At 50.7% G+C, this 19,448-nt stretch overlaps 6 protein-coding genes across 6 annotated transcripts; 2 read left to right on the forward strand and 4 right to left on the reverse strand.

Moving 5' to 3' along the window:
• Window positions 1–39: 39 nt before the first annotated feature.
• On the reverse strand, window positions 40–2,620 carry GMORB2_3187 (mRNA capping enzyme, beta chain; the record flags this gene model as incomplete). Its single annotated transcript, XM_035465163.1, has 2 exons — window positions 40–210; window positions 302–2,620. 2 exons carry the CDS (start codon window positions 2,618–2,620, stop codon window positions 40–42), a joined length of 2,490 nt encoding a protein of 829 aa, XP_035319038.1.
• A 932-nt stretch (window positions 2,621–3,552) lies between these two features.
• Window positions 3,553–7,232, forward strand: GMORB2_3188 (26S proteasome regulatory subunit N2; the record flags this gene model as incomplete). The annotated part of the gene is made up of 3 exons (XM_035465164.1): window positions 3,553–3,692; window positions 3,788–6,722; window positions 6,789–7,232. The coding sequence occupies 3 exons, from the start codon at window positions 3,553–3,555 to the stop codon at window positions 7,230–7,232; spliced, it is 3,519 nt and encodes a 1,172-aa protein (XP_035319039.1).
• A 311-nt stretch (window positions 7,233–7,543) lies between these two features.
• On the reverse strand, window positions 7,544–9,087 carry GMORB2_3189 (sulfite oxidase; the record flags this gene model as incomplete). The annotated part of the gene is made up of 2 exons (XM_035465165.1): window positions 7,544–8,986; window positions 9,079–9,087. 2 exons carry the CDS (start codon window positions 9,085–9,087, stop codon window positions 7,544–7,546), a joined length of 1,452 nt encoding a protein of 483 aa, XP_035319040.1.
• Window positions 9,088–10,270: 1,183 nt separating this feature from the next.
• GMORB2_3190 (protein of unknown function (DUF3506)) lies at window positions 10,271–11,816 on the reverse strand (the record flags this gene model as incomplete). The annotated part of the gene is made up of 2 exons (XM_035465166.1): window positions 10,271–10,404; window positions 10,466–11,816. 2 exons carry the CDS (start codon window positions 11,814–11,816, stop codon window positions 10,271–10,273), a joined length of 1,485 nt encoding a protein of 494 aa, XP_035319041.1.
• A 3,877-nt stretch (window positions 11,817–15,693) lies between these two features.
• GMORB2_3191 (uncharacterized protein) lies at window positions 15,694–17,322 on the reverse strand (the record flags this gene model as incomplete). The annotated part of the gene is made up of 1 exon (XM_035465167.1): window positions 15,694–17,322. One exon carries the CDS (start codon window positions 17,320–17,322, stop codon window positions 15,694–15,696), a length of 1,629 nt encoding a protein of 542 aa, XP_035319042.1.
• Window positions 17,323–18,582: 1,260 nt separating this feature from the next.
• On the forward strand, window positions 18,583–19,337 carry GMORB2_3192 (Pfam:DUF579; the record flags this gene model as incomplete). The annotated part of the gene is made up of 4 exons (XM_035465168.1): window positions 18,583–18,666; window positions 18,745–18,769; window positions 18,847–19,131; window positions 19,237–19,337. The coding sequence occupies 4 exons, from the start codon at window positions 18,583–18,585 to the stop codon at window positions 19,335–19,337; spliced, it is 495 nt and encodes a 164-aa protein (XP_035319043.1).
• Window positions 19,338–19,448: the final 111 nt, after the last annotated feature.

Genomic DNA, 19,448 nt, shown 5'->3' on the forward strand with positions numbered 1-19,448 from the left:
GAGAAACGTAAAGCACGTGCAGATCATCCAAGGGCTGGCTCATTGGAATTCACGGGCCTTGCGAGATAGAACGCGGATATTGTCGACGAAACCTTCTATCAGTTCCTGGTAGCGATGGTCACCACCTTCGAGAGCCTTGCGGCCCTGAACGATGAGAATGTCGGGGTTGAGCTCAATTTCGAGTTCGTGTTCCTTTTCCACACGCATATTCTATAAAGAGTTAGCAGGGTTTTGATTTGAAGCAGAGGAGCGAGGAGAAGAGAAGAGGGGAAGGCGAGAAAGGAGAAAGGCAGACACATACCGCTGGGCTTCCCTGTTGTTGAGTGACCTGCGTAAGATCTATCTGATAGGGACCATGTTTGTAGCTGAGACGATCTTTGTTACGGTCAGGGTTCCTAGAGCGATCATTCTGATTGGCATAGAGCTGCTCGAGCTGCTCAACGGGACCATCCCAGTCCATTTCAAGGTTGACACTGATACGACAGTCGAAAGGGCAAGAGGGTATGTGGAGGTCGATATCAGCGACGCGGGCCTTGACAATGGCGGCAAGGGCCTCGCGCGTCCTCTGGTCGTACGTCAGACGCAAACGGATGCTGCGGGCGCGCGAAGAGCCCAGTCGAGACCGCATACATCCGGGAAGGTTGTTCTGCAGGTCCTGGGGGAGCTCTACAAAGCGGTCCATCTCACGTCGGTGGGCGTACTGCACTTGCACCCGTCCGGTACCACTTCTAGGGTCCGTCTGGATGACTGCCTTGTTGAGGAACTCGTTGTAGAGCTTGTGATGCAGCTCCGTCATGCTACTCCGGAAGGCTGTCCGGCCATTGTCCTGTAAGATGACCTCGGATTCAATCCCCCGCGACACTCGGTGGTTTGTATCCTTGTCAATCAGGGTACCGAGCTTGGCCTCCACCTCGAATTTGATGCCGCGGCTGCGCACCTCGCCCATGTCTTCGCTATTGACCACGTGCACGAACAGAAAGTCGGCCACCATTCGTGAGACCTCCTCGTATGGTCGAACACCGGTCAGACTTGGCTCCCAAGGTCCCAGAATGTCAGGTGGTGCAGGTTCGGCCGCGACTGCGACTGATGCTGCGGATGTGGACGGTGCAGGTGGCTGTGAAGTGCGTAATAATCTTGTTCGCTCAGAGGTATTGCCTAGGATGGGCTCAGCAGCTGTATCAGGAACTGACTCACTGCTCTTGACGCCATTAGGAGCGTGCATCCTCTTTTGCAAGACAAAGTTGGCATTCTTTGGGAGCTGTTTGCCCAGGGAGCGGCTGCTCTGTGCCCAGATGGGCGGCGATGTGTAATATGTGCGCTTCTTGCGTGGTTCGGCTTCGGACTTGATAACGGGCTCAGGCTGGGCACCGGGAGCAGGAGTAGCAGAAGCAGATGAGCTAGTCTTGTACGAACGGTCGCCATTAACGGCACCGGGCGGCGGTCGCGGCTCCTTATGCTCCAACTCCTGCGGGCTGAGGTCTCGGTCATCGAGTTTTCTCTTGGCTGGCGTTGTGGCACGGTCAACAGCCATGGAATCGGCCGTCATGTCGGATACGGACTGCACGCGAGTCTTGGGACTAACTGACGGACTGTTGTCGCGCTGGTGCGGCATCGCTAGAGGTGGACGGTTTGTCGGCAGGGGAGCCTGCTGCTGCTGTTGTGGTACAAGTACAGGTACAGGTGGAGGCGGAGGCGGTGACGATTTGGACTGCTGCGGGTGAGGCGGCAGCTGGGCACCTGACACCGAGGGAGTGCGCTGCTGATACGGACTCGTGGGATGTTGAGGGTGAGGGTAGGCGTGATGACCGCTGCTCATGGGGCGTTGAGAAGGTGGTGCAGCTCGAGGAGTTGACGGTTGGCGGGTGAACTCGGGCTGGGGAGGCTGCTGGGTCGTCGGACTGCCGTGTGGGTATGGGTATGCGTGTGGCGTTGGGTACTGGGGAGGAGGATGAGGGCCAGGTGTGACGGCGACGACAGGCGATCCGTACGCGTTGGACGACCCAGCACCGAAGCTATCCTGTCGCTGGGGGGTTTGGTGTCGCGGCGCGTATGACGATGGTGGTGCTGCCTGTGCTCCAGGAGGGTATTGATGGCGCACGCTTGGGCTGGTCATGTCTTGCGGAGGAAAAGAGTAGCCGCCGCTTCCCGGGGCGGGATGAGGAGGAGCAGCGCCCGACGCAGCTGGCGCCCGGTATGCAGACGGTGACGGACCGGCGGGCGACGTCACGTCGTGAAACGATGACGATGACGAAACCACCTGTAACGAAGGCGGCGCCTGCCTACCTCCCGGTCCGTACGCGCCCTGCTGTTGTTGCTGTTGTTGCTGTTGCTGCTGTTGTTGCTGTTGCTGCTGTTGCTGCTGTTGCTGGTACGGCGACGGCGGCGGCTGGTATCCCGGCTGATGCGTAGGAGGGTATTCGGGTCCACCACCCGGGGACGAGTGATGGCCGCTGCTGTATTCGCGGTAGGGGTATGACACGGGGCTCTGTTGCGGTAGAGCAGGGTGTTGCTGCTGCGGCGTCGGAGGCTGCTGCTGGGGTCTTGCTGGGGTCTGTCGTTCAGTCTGATTTCTGCGACCGCCGTTGGCGTCAGCATTGTTGAGAACTGATCGGAGATCCATGATTGTTGCGCGGAAGAGAAGAGAGTGGGAGAAGTTGGTGAGAAGCGCGTCCCATTCGACTGCTGGTCTGTTGCGCGCGCGCGAGCGGCGCGTTTTTTTTCCGCACTTGGATGGCTAACGAACACGTCTCTCTTTTACGGGCTCTTTTTTTCCTTTATTTTCTTGTCATAGATAGGCTAGACAACAAGGCTGATATCGTCGGAGCGCAAGTCGGGCATCGTCGCGCCTCGATGGCTTTTTTGGCAGAGATCAAGTAGTCACAGGACGTTGTGGGCGGCGTAGAGATGCGAAAACTGCCAGGCAATTGCAAATTCCTGTCGGCCAAGGATGAATTATTGGATGGTGACAGGGCGATGATGCTCAATTGGCGGGCAACAGAGGTGGCCACGTCGTTTGCGAGATAGGGATAGTTGTGATGCTTTTGTTGGATAGAGCTTTCCCAAGGGCAGGACCACTAACTCTATGTCCTCCCGGGTAAGTCAAAATATTAAGGATGACCATGCAGGGTAAGTGACATCATGTTCATTTTTTTCTGTCACGCCCGCACGTGATCCAGACTAAAAGCTGCACTGGAATTGGTAAGACCCATGTCGCACTTCTCACGTGATAGCCTATTTCGGCAACCCTCGCTGACTCATCCAGTCCCTGCATCAGCTCGATCCTCTAGGCAGAAGCTGTGCCTGACGTGTTGCTGTGCTCATGTGGGTACCTTTCCATCATCATTCGGTTGTATTCTTTTTCTACTTCCCTTCCATCATACACTTCCTTTTCCTCTTGTTCGTACTGATTGCTCGTAATCCTTTCCAAACACGCCATCTCCATAAAGCTTCAAGCCCAAACACTTTTGAAGCCACTCTGTTAATACTCCTAGCTCTCATACTTCTCATCTCTATCTATTCAGCTGTACAGGGGTCCGTTCCGTTGCAGCAATCATGCCAGGTCTCGTGTCTGCGACCGGCATCCTCGCCTTCCTCGATGAGGAAGAACCCGAGCTCAAGGTCTTCGCTTTGCAGACTCTCAACGACGATATTGATACTGTCTGGACCGAAGTTGCTGGTGCACTGAGTCAAATGTATGTTCACGTGTGTTTTCGATCCTGCAACGTTGCCGCTGCTGGATCATGATGGCAACAAAGGCAGCTAACCACCCCTGCCTGCAACACAACAGCGAGTCCCTCTACGAAGACGAGTCTTTCCCCGAGCGCCAGCTGGCTGCTTTGGTTCTATCCAAGGCCTACTACCACCTCCAGGCCTACAATGACTCCATGAGCTTCGCCCTCGCCGCCGGTGACCTGTTCAAGCTCGACTCTCCTGGCGAGTTTGAGAGCACAATCATATCCAAGTGCGTCGACCGCTACATCGCAACCACCTCGGTCAAGAACACGCGTGCCTCTATCAAGAAGCCCGTTGATCTGCCTGAGCTCGCAACCACCTTTTCCAACATCACCGACGTCGCGGTCTCATCCCCCACCACTCCCTTCTCCCAGAAGGCCCTGCCCCCCAAGTCGCTCCTCTCGCGCGACTCCATCGACAACTCCACAATGGACGCCACCCTCGAGCCCGCTGCAAATGACGCTCACTCTGGCTCCGTTGTCCAGATCCCGAACCAGACTACAGACGCTGCCCTGCGCCGCGTCATCGATCGCCTGTTCGAGAGCTGCATCCAGCAGGGGCGGTATAGGCAGGTCGTTGGAATTGCCGTCGAGGCCAAAAATCTTGATGTCCTGCGCCATGTCATTAAGCGTGCTAGCCAGGAACAGAAGCAATCCAAGCCCAAGTCGCAGGATGCCTCCCAGCCACAAGGCCCCGCCGAGGAGCTAATGGACTACACTTTGGGCATTTGCATGGACATCGTTCAGGAGAGGGGCTTCCGCCATGACATCTTGCGCCTCATTCTCGACCTGCTCAACGAGATCCCTAACCCAGACTACTTTGCCATTGCTAAGTGCGTTGTCTATCTCAACTCGGATGAGGAGGCCTCTCGCATGCTGCGCACACTGGTCGACAATGGCGACCGCATCTCTTTGACCAACGCCTACCAGATTGCCTTTGACCTTTACGACAACGGCACTCAAGAGTTCCTCGGAAAGGTCATCGACTCTCTGCCCTCCGGAGAACCCCCTCAAGAGGACAAATCTACCGAAGCTAAGGAAGGTAACGGCGAGGGTGAGTCCCTGCTTGATAACCAGCAGGAGGATCCTGAGGATGAGCTCGACGAGGATACAGCCAAGGCATACCGCAACGTCCGATCTATTCTTGACGGCACTAAGACGATCTATCTCAACCTTGAATTTCTCTACCGAAACAATCGCAGCGACCACAGCATCCTCAATAAGGTCCGCGATAGTCTCGAGGGCCGCAGCTCCATCTTCCACAGCGCTGTCACCTTCTGCAATGCCTTTATGAACCAGGGCACGACCAACGACAAGTTCTTCCGCGACAACCTTGACTGGCTCGGCAAGGCTGTCAACTGGTCCAAGTTTACTGCTACTGCCGCTCTGGGTGTTATGCATCGAGGCAATCTATCGCAGTCGCGTAAGCTCCTCGAGCCCTACCTGCCCCGCGCGGGTGGTCTTGGCAGCGGCTCCGTGTTCAGCCAGGGTGGCGCCTTGTACGCATACGGTCTGATCCACGCCAACCATGGCGCCGACGCTCTTGAATATCTTGACCACCAGTTCACCTATGCCGAGGATGAGGTCCTTCAACACGGTGGCGCCCTCGGTCTCGGTATTGCCGGAATGGCCACGGGTGACACCTATATCTTTGACAAGCTCAAGGACATTCTATTCCAGGACTCGGCCCTCAACGGCGAAGCTGTTGGTCTTGCCATGGGTCTTATCATGCTGGGCACCGGCAACGCCAAGGCTATCGAGGACATGATTACCTATGCTCACGAGACAACCCACGAGAAGATTGTCCGGGGTGTCGCCATGGGCATGGCCCTTATCATGTACGGCCGCCAGGAGGGAGCTGACATTCTGGTCGAGGGCCTTCTCAATGACCCTGATCCCACCCTGCGCTACGGTGGTATCATGACGGTGGCCCTCGCCTACTGTGGCACGGGCAGCAACAAGGCCATCCGCAAGCTGCTTCACGTAGCTGTCAGCGATGTCAGCGATGACGTTCGCCGTATCGCTGTCATGAGCCTGGGTTTCATCCTCTTCCGCAAGCCCGGCAGCGTTCCCCGTATGGTCGAGCTGCTGTCCGAGTCATACAACCCCCACGTCCGCTACGGTTCTGCCATGGCCCTTGGCATCTCGTGCGCCGGCACCGGTCTGGAGGAGGCTATTGACCTGCTCGACCCCATGCTTAAGGACCCCACCGACTTTGTCCGCCAGGGTGCTCTCATCTCTCTGTCTATGATTATGGTTCAACAGAACGAGGTTACGAACCCCAAGGTGTCGTCGTTCCGCAAGACGCTGAGAAAGGTTGTCGGCGACCGTCACGAGGATGCTATGACCAAGTTCGGTGCCGCTCTGGCTACAGGAATTATTGATGCCGGTGGCCGCAACTGCACCATCGGTCTGCAGACCCAGTCGGGCAACCTCAACATGGCCGGAATCGTCGGTATGGCCGTCTTCACCCAGTACTGGTACTGGTTCCCCTTCACCCACTTTTTGTCCCTGAGTTTCTCACCCACGGCCGTCATTGGACTGGACCATGAGCTCGACATGCCCGACTTCAAGTTCCACTGCTCTGCCCGACCGAGCCTCTTCGACTATCCTCCTGAGCAGGAAGTCAAGGCCGAGGAGGGTCCCGCTATGATCGCCACGGCTATTCTGTCGACGACTGCACGGGCCAAGCGCAGGGCTCAAAAGAAGGAGCGTGCCCAGAAGACTGAGGGTGGCATGGACATTGACACCCCTGCTCCGAAGGGCGAGGGCGATAAAATGGACATCGACGACGATAAGAAGGACGACCAGACGACCAAGGAGCCTGGCGCTACCGGCGACGACGCCGCTGCCAACAAAGACACTTCCGACAGCAAGAAGGAGCCCGAGAAGGAGAAGGCCGGCTTTGACATTGACAACATGACGCGTGTGCTGCCCAGCCAGCTGAAGTACTTGAGCATCCCCGCTGGACGCTATAGGCTCGTCAAGAAGGTATGTTTTCAACATCCCTTTTAAGATGGAAGAGATAAAACAGAGCATGCTAACCTTTCTGAACAGCCCGTTACAGGTGGAGCCATGCTTTTGGAGGATACGGAGGCGGACGAGCCCAAGACGCTGATTGAGGAGAAGCTGGCCAAGGTGACGACGGAACGCGCCCCTGTTGCCGGTCAGGGCGCCCATGGTGGTGCCGGCCGACCTAGTACTCCTGGTGCTCCCGGCGGTGGACGTAATCTGCTAGATGGACTCGTCGACCCAACACGCGGCGGGTCAACTGGCAACCCCATGGTTGATCAGATTCTACGCGGCTCTCAGGGTGGTGGCCCCTCTCCCTTTGGCAGACTTGGAGACATGTTCAGCACGCCCGGCGCTGGTGCTGCCGCTGCGGCTGGTGTCTTGACTGCTGTGGATGAGGATAATGAGGGTGACGAGGAGGCTAAACTGCCCGATGAGTTTGAATACTTTTCCGACGAAGGCAGCGACGAGGAGGAAGATGACGACTGAGCTCAAGGCAATCTGTATGTATTATATACATGGGGAGGGAGGGGTTACATTTCTTATCAGGGACACAGAGAGTAATAGTTGCAAACATCTTTCGTTGTACTTTTATCTCGAAAACAGGAAACGGGGGAGATACAAGGCCACTTTATACATGAAGTTGAATGCAATTTTAGAGACTGTGGAGCGTATTGAAAATATGAATAAGTAAACTGGTGCAGCAAGTGTAAAGTGTCACATGTTGTGAGTCGAGGGCGATAGGTATATGCTGAACGCTACTACGCAGAATAAGAAAATAGATAAACAGGCGAAGAGAATCAGGACTTGCTGCTGCAGTCGGTACAAACAAGGAGACGGTGCCATGCAGAGGTGAGGTTGCCCCGGATGTTCCAGGTAGCAGCATAGCTCTCGGGTTGGGTATTGTATGCGTCGTCGATGGCCTTGACGACAAGGTGCGTGCACTTCCGGCCATCCTGGGAATCGTGGAATGTCACTTGAGGCACGGTCCCGTCAAATCGCCAACGCTTCCACGACCATGACTGTCCGGGTTGGTTCGTTACAACGTTACTGTGCCCGTCGTCGCCATCATCACTGCCGTCATCCAGGAGACGGGCCTGGAACCATGTGTGGCCGTTATCGAGGGAAACGTCAACTCGCACAATACCGTGACCTCCGCCCGAGAAAGCATAACCGCTCATGGAGATTGGATGACCTTTGACAGCATTTCCGTTGTCATCCTTGCCATTGCTCCTCATATGTCCTAGACGCACGCCTGTGATGGCACTTTGGACTGGCATCTCCTGGATGGCGGGGGCTGAATCCCAGTCGACGGCTGTTTGATTGGGCCCAAAGCACTTATAGTCTCGACGCTGCCACTGGGCAGGACTTTCGTCGTCACTGAGAGCTATGCGCTGGAGCCACTTGACTGATCGAGCTGCCACGTTTCCGGGGACAATGGATCTCAGAGGAAATCCATGATCACGGGGCAAGGGCTCGCCATTCATACCCCAGGCCAGGAGGACATCACCATAAGGGTCCATGGCTTTCCGAATAGGTATGCTTGAACCATAGGTTTCCATTCCCACAAAGTGGACATGCTTGACATCCTTATCTTTTTGCGAACTCCTGGGGTCAAAGCCAGCATCGGCCAAGATGTCGGCTAACATGACGCCCTCCCACACGGCGTTGGATATGGCACCCACGTCCCAGGGTAGACCGTTGGCCTTGCGTCCCGAACCCTCACTCATGTGGGCACGACGGTTTCCCGAGCACTGGAGGGTGGCCGTGACGGTACGTTTGGGGAAGCGGGCTTTGAGCTCACGCAGCGTGTAAGACTTTGTGGACCCATCAGCCAGCTCAATGGTAAGACGGTGGTCGTCTGGATCTTGGTCGACGGTGGGCACCCACATGTGGTTTCGAACGTAGAACAGGTCGTTGGGGGTCAAGAAGTTGTCCTCGATGGAGCAGGCGGGGGACTCGGCATTCCGTGGCTTCCGGGTACGTGTTATAAGATCGGGGTGGCGGACTGGATCATCTGAGAAAGGGTCCTCGATATCGTGTGCCACAGCTAGCCGGGAGCCGTCCAAGGAGAGGTCGACTTTATCAACGTAGCCTATAAGATAGGTGTCCAGAATATCGTATACGTATTGGTTCTTGTGAATGGAGAATATGTCCCAGTAGCCGTCGATTGAACCTCCGGCAGCACGCAGGATAACATCGCCGCCTGGATGAGCCGAGACCCAGTCTGTGATGTCGTACACCTTGTTGCCGTGTATAACCCAGGGGTTAGGTGAGCCGCTATTGTGTTTTCGAATCTCTCCAAGGGAAAATCGCGGTAGTCCTGTCTTGGAACATTCAGCATTTTCGGAGTCGGGGACAGCAGCCACGTCGAGAGGAGCTGGTATTGTGATATGGTATAAGCCGAGGGAAGCCGCAACCAGACCAGCGCCAACATAAGCAGAAAGTCGAAGTAAATTCGGGGTTGTCTTGGGATTTCTTGTGATGGCCACAGTTGATTTTTCCGAATACCCCTTTCCACTCTTCTGTCCGCGCCTTGAATTTGCATTAGATGATTGCTGTCGTTGGCTTTGGAGATGCGTAGTTGCGTAATTGTAGTGCACATGCCAAGGAGACAAAGTGGGCCTATGGGGTGGAAAGACGGCAATGCATCGGCAGTGACCTCCACTGCTGGTCCCGGTAAATCGGTGGATGATGGGCCTGAAACTCATGGCGACTTGTGGCTACGGAACTGAGGTGAATCCATAGCAAGACGGTTTAAAAAACAGTAGAGAACGAGAAATAAATATGGTACTCCCCCCTGATCATGTCAGAGCGGTGTGGTTTATACGACAAGGTAAGGGAGTGGATGGAAATGAACGGAGCAGGTCATGGAAGACGAAGAACAGAAAAAGAAAAGAGAGTAGGGGAGAACAAGTAACGATGATGCATGACCCTTCATATTGATACACGGCTGGTGACATGTTTTATTCATATACATCATCAATGAAATGTTCATCCTTGGTAACCGCCCATGCATAAATCGTGTACCTAAATATGCAGATAGACGCCGTTCACTGTCCATGAGAGTATGAGGATCTCGGACTTTTACTCGTACACCGCTTACGTCTTGATCGGTTACAGGCACGACTTCATCTACAATTGTCGAACATGCATACGCATACCCCATTGATGGTATCGGCATCGGTACTCGTACTCCACATCTACGAGAATAGGGGCACTGGGCCTAAGCCACAAATACGTATGATACCCCCTGACTGTTATGTGTCTATCATTACTTCTACTATTACCCCGTACTCCGTACGGAGTACATGTAGGTAGTAGTAATGCTAATAGTACTCGTACTCCCGGACTCGTCCGTCAAGGCCCAGGGTCATCTAAATGTCAAGGTGCTAACATGTCACAAGTATTAGGTTGTCGGTTGAATATGGCGGTAACAGAATGTATTCGTAGCGTGATTCATATATCCATATTTCCATGTCTCGCCGCCTTCACCTGATACAGTAGACTGCGATCACGCATTCACATCATCGGCTCATATTCGGATCCAGGTGGTCGTCGATGTTGACCCTCTCGAAGAAACTAATGTGCCCGAATCCGACCCAGTACTGCGCCAGTCGGTCTGGTCCCAGGAGGAGTAATTGGCTCTCTATGAATCTGTCTGCCACAGTGTTAGAAAGAATGATGCAAGGCCTAAAACAAAATACGGAGGAAGAACGTACCCTGTATAAATCCCGTATGCGCAATATGACCTTTACTCCTAACCACCCTCACGCCTTCAAAAGGAGGCTCTGATGCAAGACCAACGAATCCATCTGGCCCTAGATCGTCTGCAGCAAATGTATACTCACCGCGCGGCACATTGGGGTCTCCCGTGAGCTTGATGGCCCCAAGCCGCCCGCGGTAGATGCGCGCGTCCATTCTCCTCCGCTCCCACGTCTCATCGCTCTCGCCTTCTTCACGTATGAGATGGAGCTCTTCGTCTGTAGCCTCCGGCTCGTCAGGCTGGTTTATGAGGAGGAACTCGCACCCATGACCTGAATAGTCACCCACCCATATTCCCCTCCACGGTCTGGTGGGCGTAGGCTTGTACAGCTCTGGGTCTAGCGTTGAAAATGTCATGACTTCCTCGCCAATGTGGGCTCCTATGGCACCACCGGGTTGTCGTCCCGTCATGTCAGAGATGGGAATGCTTCCCGCAACACTGCCCACCCGGTCAAGGCCCATACCAACCGGAGAATGGACGGCCCCGCCCATCTGTATCCATCGCCGGATGCTAAAGGTCTGGTCCGATACCTCGCATCTGCGTCGGGGACGGTCATACGTCCGGAGCCATTGGCTATACTGGCCCGATCTCATGCCTCTCGCATGCTGTCGTGCTGGTACTGCTGGTGGTGGCCAGATGGACCCGTAGGGATAGTCCTCGACCAGGCTCATCTCGGCCTCTTCCTGGCTCAGAGGTTTGTTGAGCAGGAAGTTGCTGTACATATGCTGGAGCCTGTCGTCGAGAACCATAGGAATCTCGTCGGCGAAGCGGTTAGCCTCGGGCCGGGTCGAGAAGCCGCCGTCCTCGTCCCTATCGCCCACCTTGAACTGCAGTATGGGTTTGTCCACGTGCAGTCGGACCGTGGGTTCGAAGCTGTGGATCATGACTTGGTTATTCGCCGACCATGCCTCGTACCTCGTCCTCTTACTAACGGCCAGCAGCTCAAATCCTTCTATGCACCCACGCCTGTCATCGTATCGAACGAGGATCAACTTGCCGGGAAGGTCACGATCGCAGAACCAAATTTTATATTTTGGTAGGAACCACAGGCGGTCATGCTCGGCGTACAGGCGTTGGAATGACTCACACGGATGAGGGCTGCGCACCGTCGAGCCTGGCACGTTGCTCTGGACAATGGGCCGCCATAAGACATCGGACAAGGCATGGTGCCGCAGCGTGTGACAGGTGGCGGACACGGAGCAGAGGTCATAGGGTGACAGGCATGAGAGGATGCCGTCAATCAGCTCGACAGGGAGTTCCAGAAGTGTCGAGGCACCCGGAAGAGGTGATTGTGCCAAACTCTCCATGTCTTTGTGGGCATATAGCAACCGTGAGATGACGATGACGAGGGTGCGATGAGTGGTGAGACGTATCTACGTGGTCCCACAAACAGGCTTCAACAGGCCACCATGCGGTCCCCTTGGACCAGTTTCTTTCTACCTCTCGTTTCTTCTTTCTGAATATGGCCTAGCCACGAAGACTCTTAAATCTCAGGACCTTTCGACACACACGAGTCAGCTACTGGCAGACCCCCAGTGTCACGTTCATAACCGACAGGTACGTACGCTCAATAGCCGCATTTGTTATTCGTTATTGGTACAAAAGCGGCCGCCTCTGTTGCTTCTGTGTCTCCATAGAGTAGAGACCCTGGGATAAGGCCTTTTTGTACTCGTATGTGTCCAAAAGTGTCCAAAAGGTGAGTGTACCCAACCGGTGGGTGCACACTAGACACGAGTTGAGTGGGACAGGAAACACACGATGGCACTGTTTGGCAGGCCTGTCTTGTCAAAGGCAGAACAGCAAACCCCCAGTCGCGTTGGCATAGAGAAAGAGTGCAGAAATCGTTTGGCTCGAGAGACCCGTTGTTGTGGGTGAAAGTAATATTGAATCGCATAAGAAACCTTTCGTAATGCTAATGAGGGAATGGGTGGAGGAGGAGAGATGGATGAGATGTAGGGCCGACAGTCGGGGGCCACAGAAGCAGCAGGTGCAGCGCTTGCGGGTTGGTCGGTGCGACTATTAATATTGTTAAGTACTTGTCCTACTATTTCCCCCGCTTTTGTACAATGTGCGACTACCGACTTTAGCACGCTGTCGACTTTAATTACGAGTATTCTCACTAGACAACGAGACAGTCCTATAATAATAGTTGAAGACCCTATGAAATCCTAATACTTATTGAGCGAGCAAAATGTCCTTATGAACTCTTATGTTTTTTGTTCTTTTTTTCTTTGCTTCTCCCTTTTCCTATACACCCGATATGCACCCAGCTAATTAACGACACAAGTTCTTGGATTCATTCAAGCCAATTAGGAGCTCTAACCTATGGCATTGTTCGATTCCTCGCTTGTGTCATTGTGTCACACAGCTCAATCATACCCAAGACGGGATACTGCTTCTCAAAGGGAAAACTAGAGCTGACATGTATAAGTATCCATTTGATATCACTGCGATTAGAGTTCACGTGTTTGCCCTTAATTTCCCCCGATCGCGGTAATCGCTATGTTTGTTATAGAAAATGTACATATAGCTTAGGTAAGCGGGGACACGACTATAAAATAGTTAAGTCTATCGCTCTAAATATAATAAAAGTAAGAACTTAATACTATATAATACCTAGCCTACCCTTAATAATATATAAGCGTATTAGTAATATATTCGTATATACGCTACTATATATATTAACGTATAAACGGTTAATTCTCTAGAAATAATAAACGCTTCTTAAGAGAAGTCTTATATATTTTAGATCACGCTCTTCGTCTATAAGATCTAATACCGTCCTTATCGAATCTAATAACTAAGGATATCTCTACTTTTTCAGGTCACCCCTAAAGACTAAGAAAAAGTATAATAGTTTTAAGAAAGTATAAAGATTATTATATATAAATTAAAGGCATTAAAGATAAGATTCTAGAACTAGTATAAAGAGGTAGAAAAGAAGCTGGTATAAATAAAGAAGATAGAGATAAATAATTACTAATTTTAACCCTAAAGTTGACCCTAAATCTCTTTCCTATCTCTTGACTGTAAGACTTTATCACTTTCTCTATTACTTCTGATTAGTTGTGACGTTGGCGTCAACTCTAAGCTATAGGGTAGATAGAGATGATGTCGTTTTATATTGGCGAGACAGTTAAGATGTCGAACTGAGCAATAATGTGACGTTAGGGTCAACTCTAAGCTATAGGGTGGACAGAGATAATGTCGTTTTATATTGGCGAGACAGTTAGGATGTCGTACTAAGCAATAGGCAGTTATAGTCGTAGGTGCTACTACTAAAAGGAACTAGGGTTTTAGAAGAAGCGTTAACTATATTATTAATAGCTAGGTAAAGAGTGACTAGGCTATAGAAATAAGGTTAACTATATACTAGTCGATTATAAAGTGGTTGTATTAATTAGTTATAGCGATTAATGCGATTTAATAGGAATCGTAGTAATCGTCCTTAAGGTGATTTATAGTGAATCGGTATAATCGCGTGTAAGTGAGTGTGTTAATAAGTAAGAAAAATGTAGGGTGCACGTGAAGGCCGCATAACGGGTCGTAATAAATAAGGCAGTTATAGTCGTAGGTGCCTATATTAGGAACTGGTTTCAATAGAAGCGTTGACTTTATTATTGATAGTTAGGTAGAGGGTGACTAGGCTAAGGAAATAGGGTTAACTATATACTAGGTGATCACTAAAGTGTTATGGCCCATTATGCGACCTTCACGTGCACCCCACATTTTTCTTACTTATCAACACCCTCACTTACACGCGATTATACCGATTTAACGATAATCGTTACGAATCGCCTCGAGAGAGCGATTACTATAATTACTAGTAAATCGCATTAATCGCTATAACTAATTAATACTATTACTCTATAATTACCTAGTATATAGTTTACCTTATTTCTATAGCCTAGTCACTCTTTACCTAGCTATTAATATAATAGTTAACGCTTCTTTTAGAACTCTAGTTCATTCTATAATTAGCACCTATAACTATAACTGCCTTATTGCTTAGTTAGACGCCCTAACGGCCTCGCTAATATAAAAACGACACTTCTCTGACTACCCTATAGCATAGAGTCGTACTAACCGTCACATAAAGGGACGAGGTGATCGTCTATAGTGATCATTGCGATCACTAGGTGATTAAGATAATCGCGAAGGGCGATCATTAAAGTTATTAAGTGATCGGGGTGTTAGTTAGTGTAAGTGAATGTGTTGATAAGTAAGTCAGTAAAAAGGAAAATGTCGCGTGCACGTGAAGGTCGCATGACGGGCCGTAACATTAGTCCTTAACAATACTATCTAATATAAGTAAGACTTCTCTTAAGTAGTAGTGCTATAGTTATAGGAATCAACTATTAGAAGGTTAAAGGATAAGGAGATATTAGTAAGAACACACTACTAATATTCTTATATATATTAAAGGTAGGTAAGGTATTATATAGTGTTAAGTTCTTATTTATTCTCATAATCATAGCGCTAGGCTCGACGGTTTTATAGTCGAGTCTCACTTACCTAATCTAGGAGTAGATTTTCTATGATAAGAGGTATAGTAAAACTAATAAACTTATATAGACTAGTAGTTTAAGTCTAAAGGCCTTCTTTTAGGAACTTTAATCCTATATATAAAACTTAACTTTATTATTAATAATTATAAAATAACTCTTTGCTTTTACTTAAGCTATAACTAGTGCTGTATAATAAGCTGATAGTATAAAGGCTTCTAGAAGGTATTCGTTATAGTAATTCATTATATAGCTAAGGTAAGCGGGACTCGACTATAATAACGTTAGATCTGTCCCTTCTAGCATAGACAACAACTAAGATCAATACAGCACACATCAACCGGTATACCACAACACACCAAAAAGAGACGAACATCCCTCTTTCCCTCTTTATGTGACAGTAAACATCAGGATCTCACCTTTATACGGCCTCATTAGATAGATAAAATAATAATTAATATTATTATAACAGCTGCGGCCCTTTATTTAGGGGGGCTAATGCACCTATGTGATCGTCTACTATCTACGCGCGTTATTGAACGTAACCAACAAAGCCATATAAGCTGAAAGCCCTTGAACAAATCCTTGTTATCTTTGTTCTTATCTTTTTCGCTTCTGAAACATAGTTACATTTACCTATAAAGCCGCTACCAGATACTATTGGGAAATGTCCAATTTTTCATATCTTACAATAGTTCTTCACGAGATCAATAACCCTGCTAGTGTCTTTTGCAGTGGTGAATATCTGGGCGTGGTCTAGATCAGGAAATATCATCACCTCAATGGAGTCGTCCGTCCTTGTTATTGTTGACTCTTCAATATGGGACTCCCCGCCCTTTGGTTCCTCCTGCTGGGTCAGGTACTGAGCCACAGCACCCGTCTCAACAATTAAATCTCGGCCGGACAGGCATACGGCCACTCTCCTGGGCCGGACGTAAATATGGTCGTCATTACTGCTGTCACTGCTGTCGCGTCCTAACTGGGCACTGCCATCTGACTGTGCACGATCCGAGTGGCCATGTTGGTGGATGGGTACGGGGGCGAGTAGCTCGCGTTTGAATACGGCATTGTGTCGCCAGAAAAAGTGACGGCCGAGGCAGTGTGCGACGCCAGGATCTGTGCTCGCAAAGTACCACAAAACCCACTCGTTGGTGGCGCTGGGAGCGCGGCGAGTGAAATTGTAAGCGACGTAAGGAAGATGCAGGAGGATGGTGACCGGGTCGAGCAGTACGACCGAGGTCACCCGGTGTTTCAGCTCAGGCGAACGAATTATATGCGTCGTCGGCACGGAACCGTATGAGTGGGAAACAGCGGATACTTGGTCCCAACCGTGGTAGTCAAGAATGTTGGTCACCTGGCGCACAAACTCGGATTGTCTGGGCAGTGGAGATGTGAGGCGGAAGGATATTGGGAGCATCTCGATGGCAATGACTCCGAGTGAGCTGCCGTTATCATTAGGCTTGGAAATTCCACAAAAGAAGCGCAGATATGTCCAAAGGCCGATTCCGATTCCATGGAAGAAGACAACGGGCAACGTGTCTGGTCCAGCCCTATGGGGTTTGAACCAGTAACCAAGGCTGGATGCGGGAGACGTTTCGCTGGCCAAGAGGACCTGTGGCCGGGGGGGGAAGACGGGTGCTCCTTCAGCCGGTGGATGATATCGAAATCCCATCAAAGCCATTGACAGGTGTGTGAGTTGGTCGATGAGAAAGACAACCGAGTACCAGGCCAGACCGCGGTAAGCTGTCTGAATTGGGTCTACAGTGAGACGCAGGCTTTTGGCTGGGCCACGGCCCTCAGCAAGAGGGGACCCCAACTTCTTCTCAAAGGCAGCTACATACTCGTCAATCTCCTTCTGGAGCTCGGCGTCCTCTGGATGGACATCCGGGTATAGGCTATCTCTATCAAAGAAGCCCCAGGTAATGAACTCTCTCACGTTGTCTCGACGAATATCGTGTCGGTCTGATCCCAGAAACCACCAGCGGAGATAGGCTTCCGGTTCAGAGACATGGGCAAAGCACTCATCAAAGAGTTCTCGTCTCTCCTTACGCGTGGCTGGCCACAGCTCAGGGTACTCTGCGGGGAGGTTGAGACGTGCGTGGTATGGGCGCCATGCGGAAAGATAGTAGACAGCCTCGGCCGTCAAGGCACCGCACAGAATCCTCATTGATGTCAGGTCCCAGGCTCCAGAGCCATTGATGAGGAACAGAGAGGCGATGCCAGCTACATAAAGACAGGGCGTGTAACGGAATAGGATAATTGCGATGTGGACAACGGCCCACCAGGTAGTGAATTTCTGGTCCGCCATGGCTCAGGAAGGATTCGTTGACTCGAATACGACTTTGATCAGCCTCCAAGTCGCAAGGAAGGCATTCATTCGCAGCCGCAATTGGGCGAGACAGGGATGATGATGACGATGACGACGATATTGGGGGCCAAAACCAGAGACGAATTCCAATTAACAGTGACGGTTGGGTCGTAAATACGTTTTGCTCTTTGGTGACCCAACGTGGCTTGAGTTTGAAATTTGGGCTTCTGTATGCTTCTCTGTACGTAGCAAGTAGCTGCTTATTTACTGAGTAATAGTAACTACTTATATTATTGTTGTTGGGGAGAGTTGATAGACGGAGCCATGCGGCGGATAGGGATCGTTAGCGTGCGTTGGCTGCTTATCTAAGAATACGTATATGCCGAGTTGAGCTGCTGTTGCTGCTGCTTTGCTTCAGGGGTCTTGCGACAGCACAAGTTCCACATACAATGCTGCCGGACTCATTGTGTGTGTATGTGCTCATCTGACTTGGATCAAATAAACCAGCAGATAATCAAATAGCTAGGGAAGAAGGGAGAGACAGAAAGGAATGGCGAAAAGCGATAAGGAAGTGAATAGAAGAGGAAGATCTTGTGTTGGATAAGAGAGAAGAGAGTGGGGTTTAGTCGCATTTTGCGTCAAACGTCAAACTAAACGAGATCCGAAAGCTCAAAATTCCACAATCACGGACGAAAACATAATATTAGAGTGTTCCTAGCTTCTCTCCATTATGATCGGCATGGATCAACTTCTCTTCCATGGACTCATCTGTTTTTCACACTACGTGTTTTGATACGTCATGGACAAGACGCTGGTTTACCTGCAACCTGCTAGAAGCAGCTCGAAGGCACTGCTAGTAAATGGTATGATGTAGTAACAATGCTGCGAAATAACCACATCGCCGCCGGATAGTTTCCAACATATTCAACTCATGTATATCTAGTTATCCGATGTAAATCTATTTATTTATTATAGTAACCGAGAAAAAAAGCAGAAGAAGAGGACCGAAAAAGAAACAGCCACCGAGTCTGAATTCTTACAGGATCACGACACATTGGATGACATAATCAAACCCGAGATTTTTTTTCCAAACCGCTGATATCATTGCTGCCCCGCCATCCATTTAAGCCCTTTCCCCCACGTTGGAAGAGACACTACGAGAAAAAAATCCAGCATTTTGACGACGACGACGATAACGTCGACATTCACCCAACCTAGAGACAACACCTAGAACGTTTCACGCCACGATATTTGCTCATAATGGACCCTATGGACCAAATGTCGGCGGGCGGCGGCCCCATCCCCAAGGATTTCAACGCTGAAGATGCACAGAACATGGAAGATGTACGTCGCAACGACACCACAAACCACCCCCACATAGGAACGCGCGTCATCCCTTTTGCTAATATTCCAGTGATGTAGATGGAGAAGCAGTTTGCCGTCAAGGGTAAAAATGGCCTGGGTTTCAATGAGGTTCCCGGAAATCACTCTCATTGTGTCGCTTTTGCTAACTCTCGACTCTAGTCGTCCAGCACATGGCCACGTACTGGTCCATTCTTGAAAAGGTTAAGGGATCGTCCCTCCGCCTGACCAAGATGGACGACGACATTTACAACCACCTCATGGAGACCTTCCCCCACTTCGACCCTTCCAAGACGATTGACGAGGACGAAATGAAGAGCAAGGAGGGCAAGGCAAAGTGGCGCCCGTTCCTCATGGCCTACGAGAAGACTATTGAAGACTACAACTTTGGTACTATGTTGCGCAACAACCCTGGTGTCGAGTACGAGGAGAGGAATACTATTTTCGGTGAGTTTTCTTGCTAAAAACAGGAGACTTGACTCAAACGGAAGAGATTGGAAGCGATACAAAGAGAAGAAAAAGAGGTCACAGCATTGACTAACCTTTTAACAGTCCCCCGCATGCAGTTTTACGCTATCGAGATTGCCAGGAATCGCAAGGGTCTCAACGACTGGATCTACGACAAGACGCAGCGCGAAATCAGCGGCGCTTAAGCAGTTGTATTTGAGCCTTAAGAAGAAAAATGGAACTTTAAACAAGACCAATGTATATAAACTAAAATCACGCACAATCATCTTGGGAAATGGGGGGGGGGGGGGGGGGGG

This window comes from Geosmithia morbida (genome assembly GCF_012550715.1).
Source record: "Geosmithia morbida isolate 1262 chromosome Unknown scaffold_16, whole genome shotgun sequence".
In the NCBI taxonomy this organism is placed as follows: Eukaryota; Fungi; Ascomycota; class Sordariomycetes; order Hypocreales; family Bionectriaceae; genus Geosmithia; species Geosmithia morbida.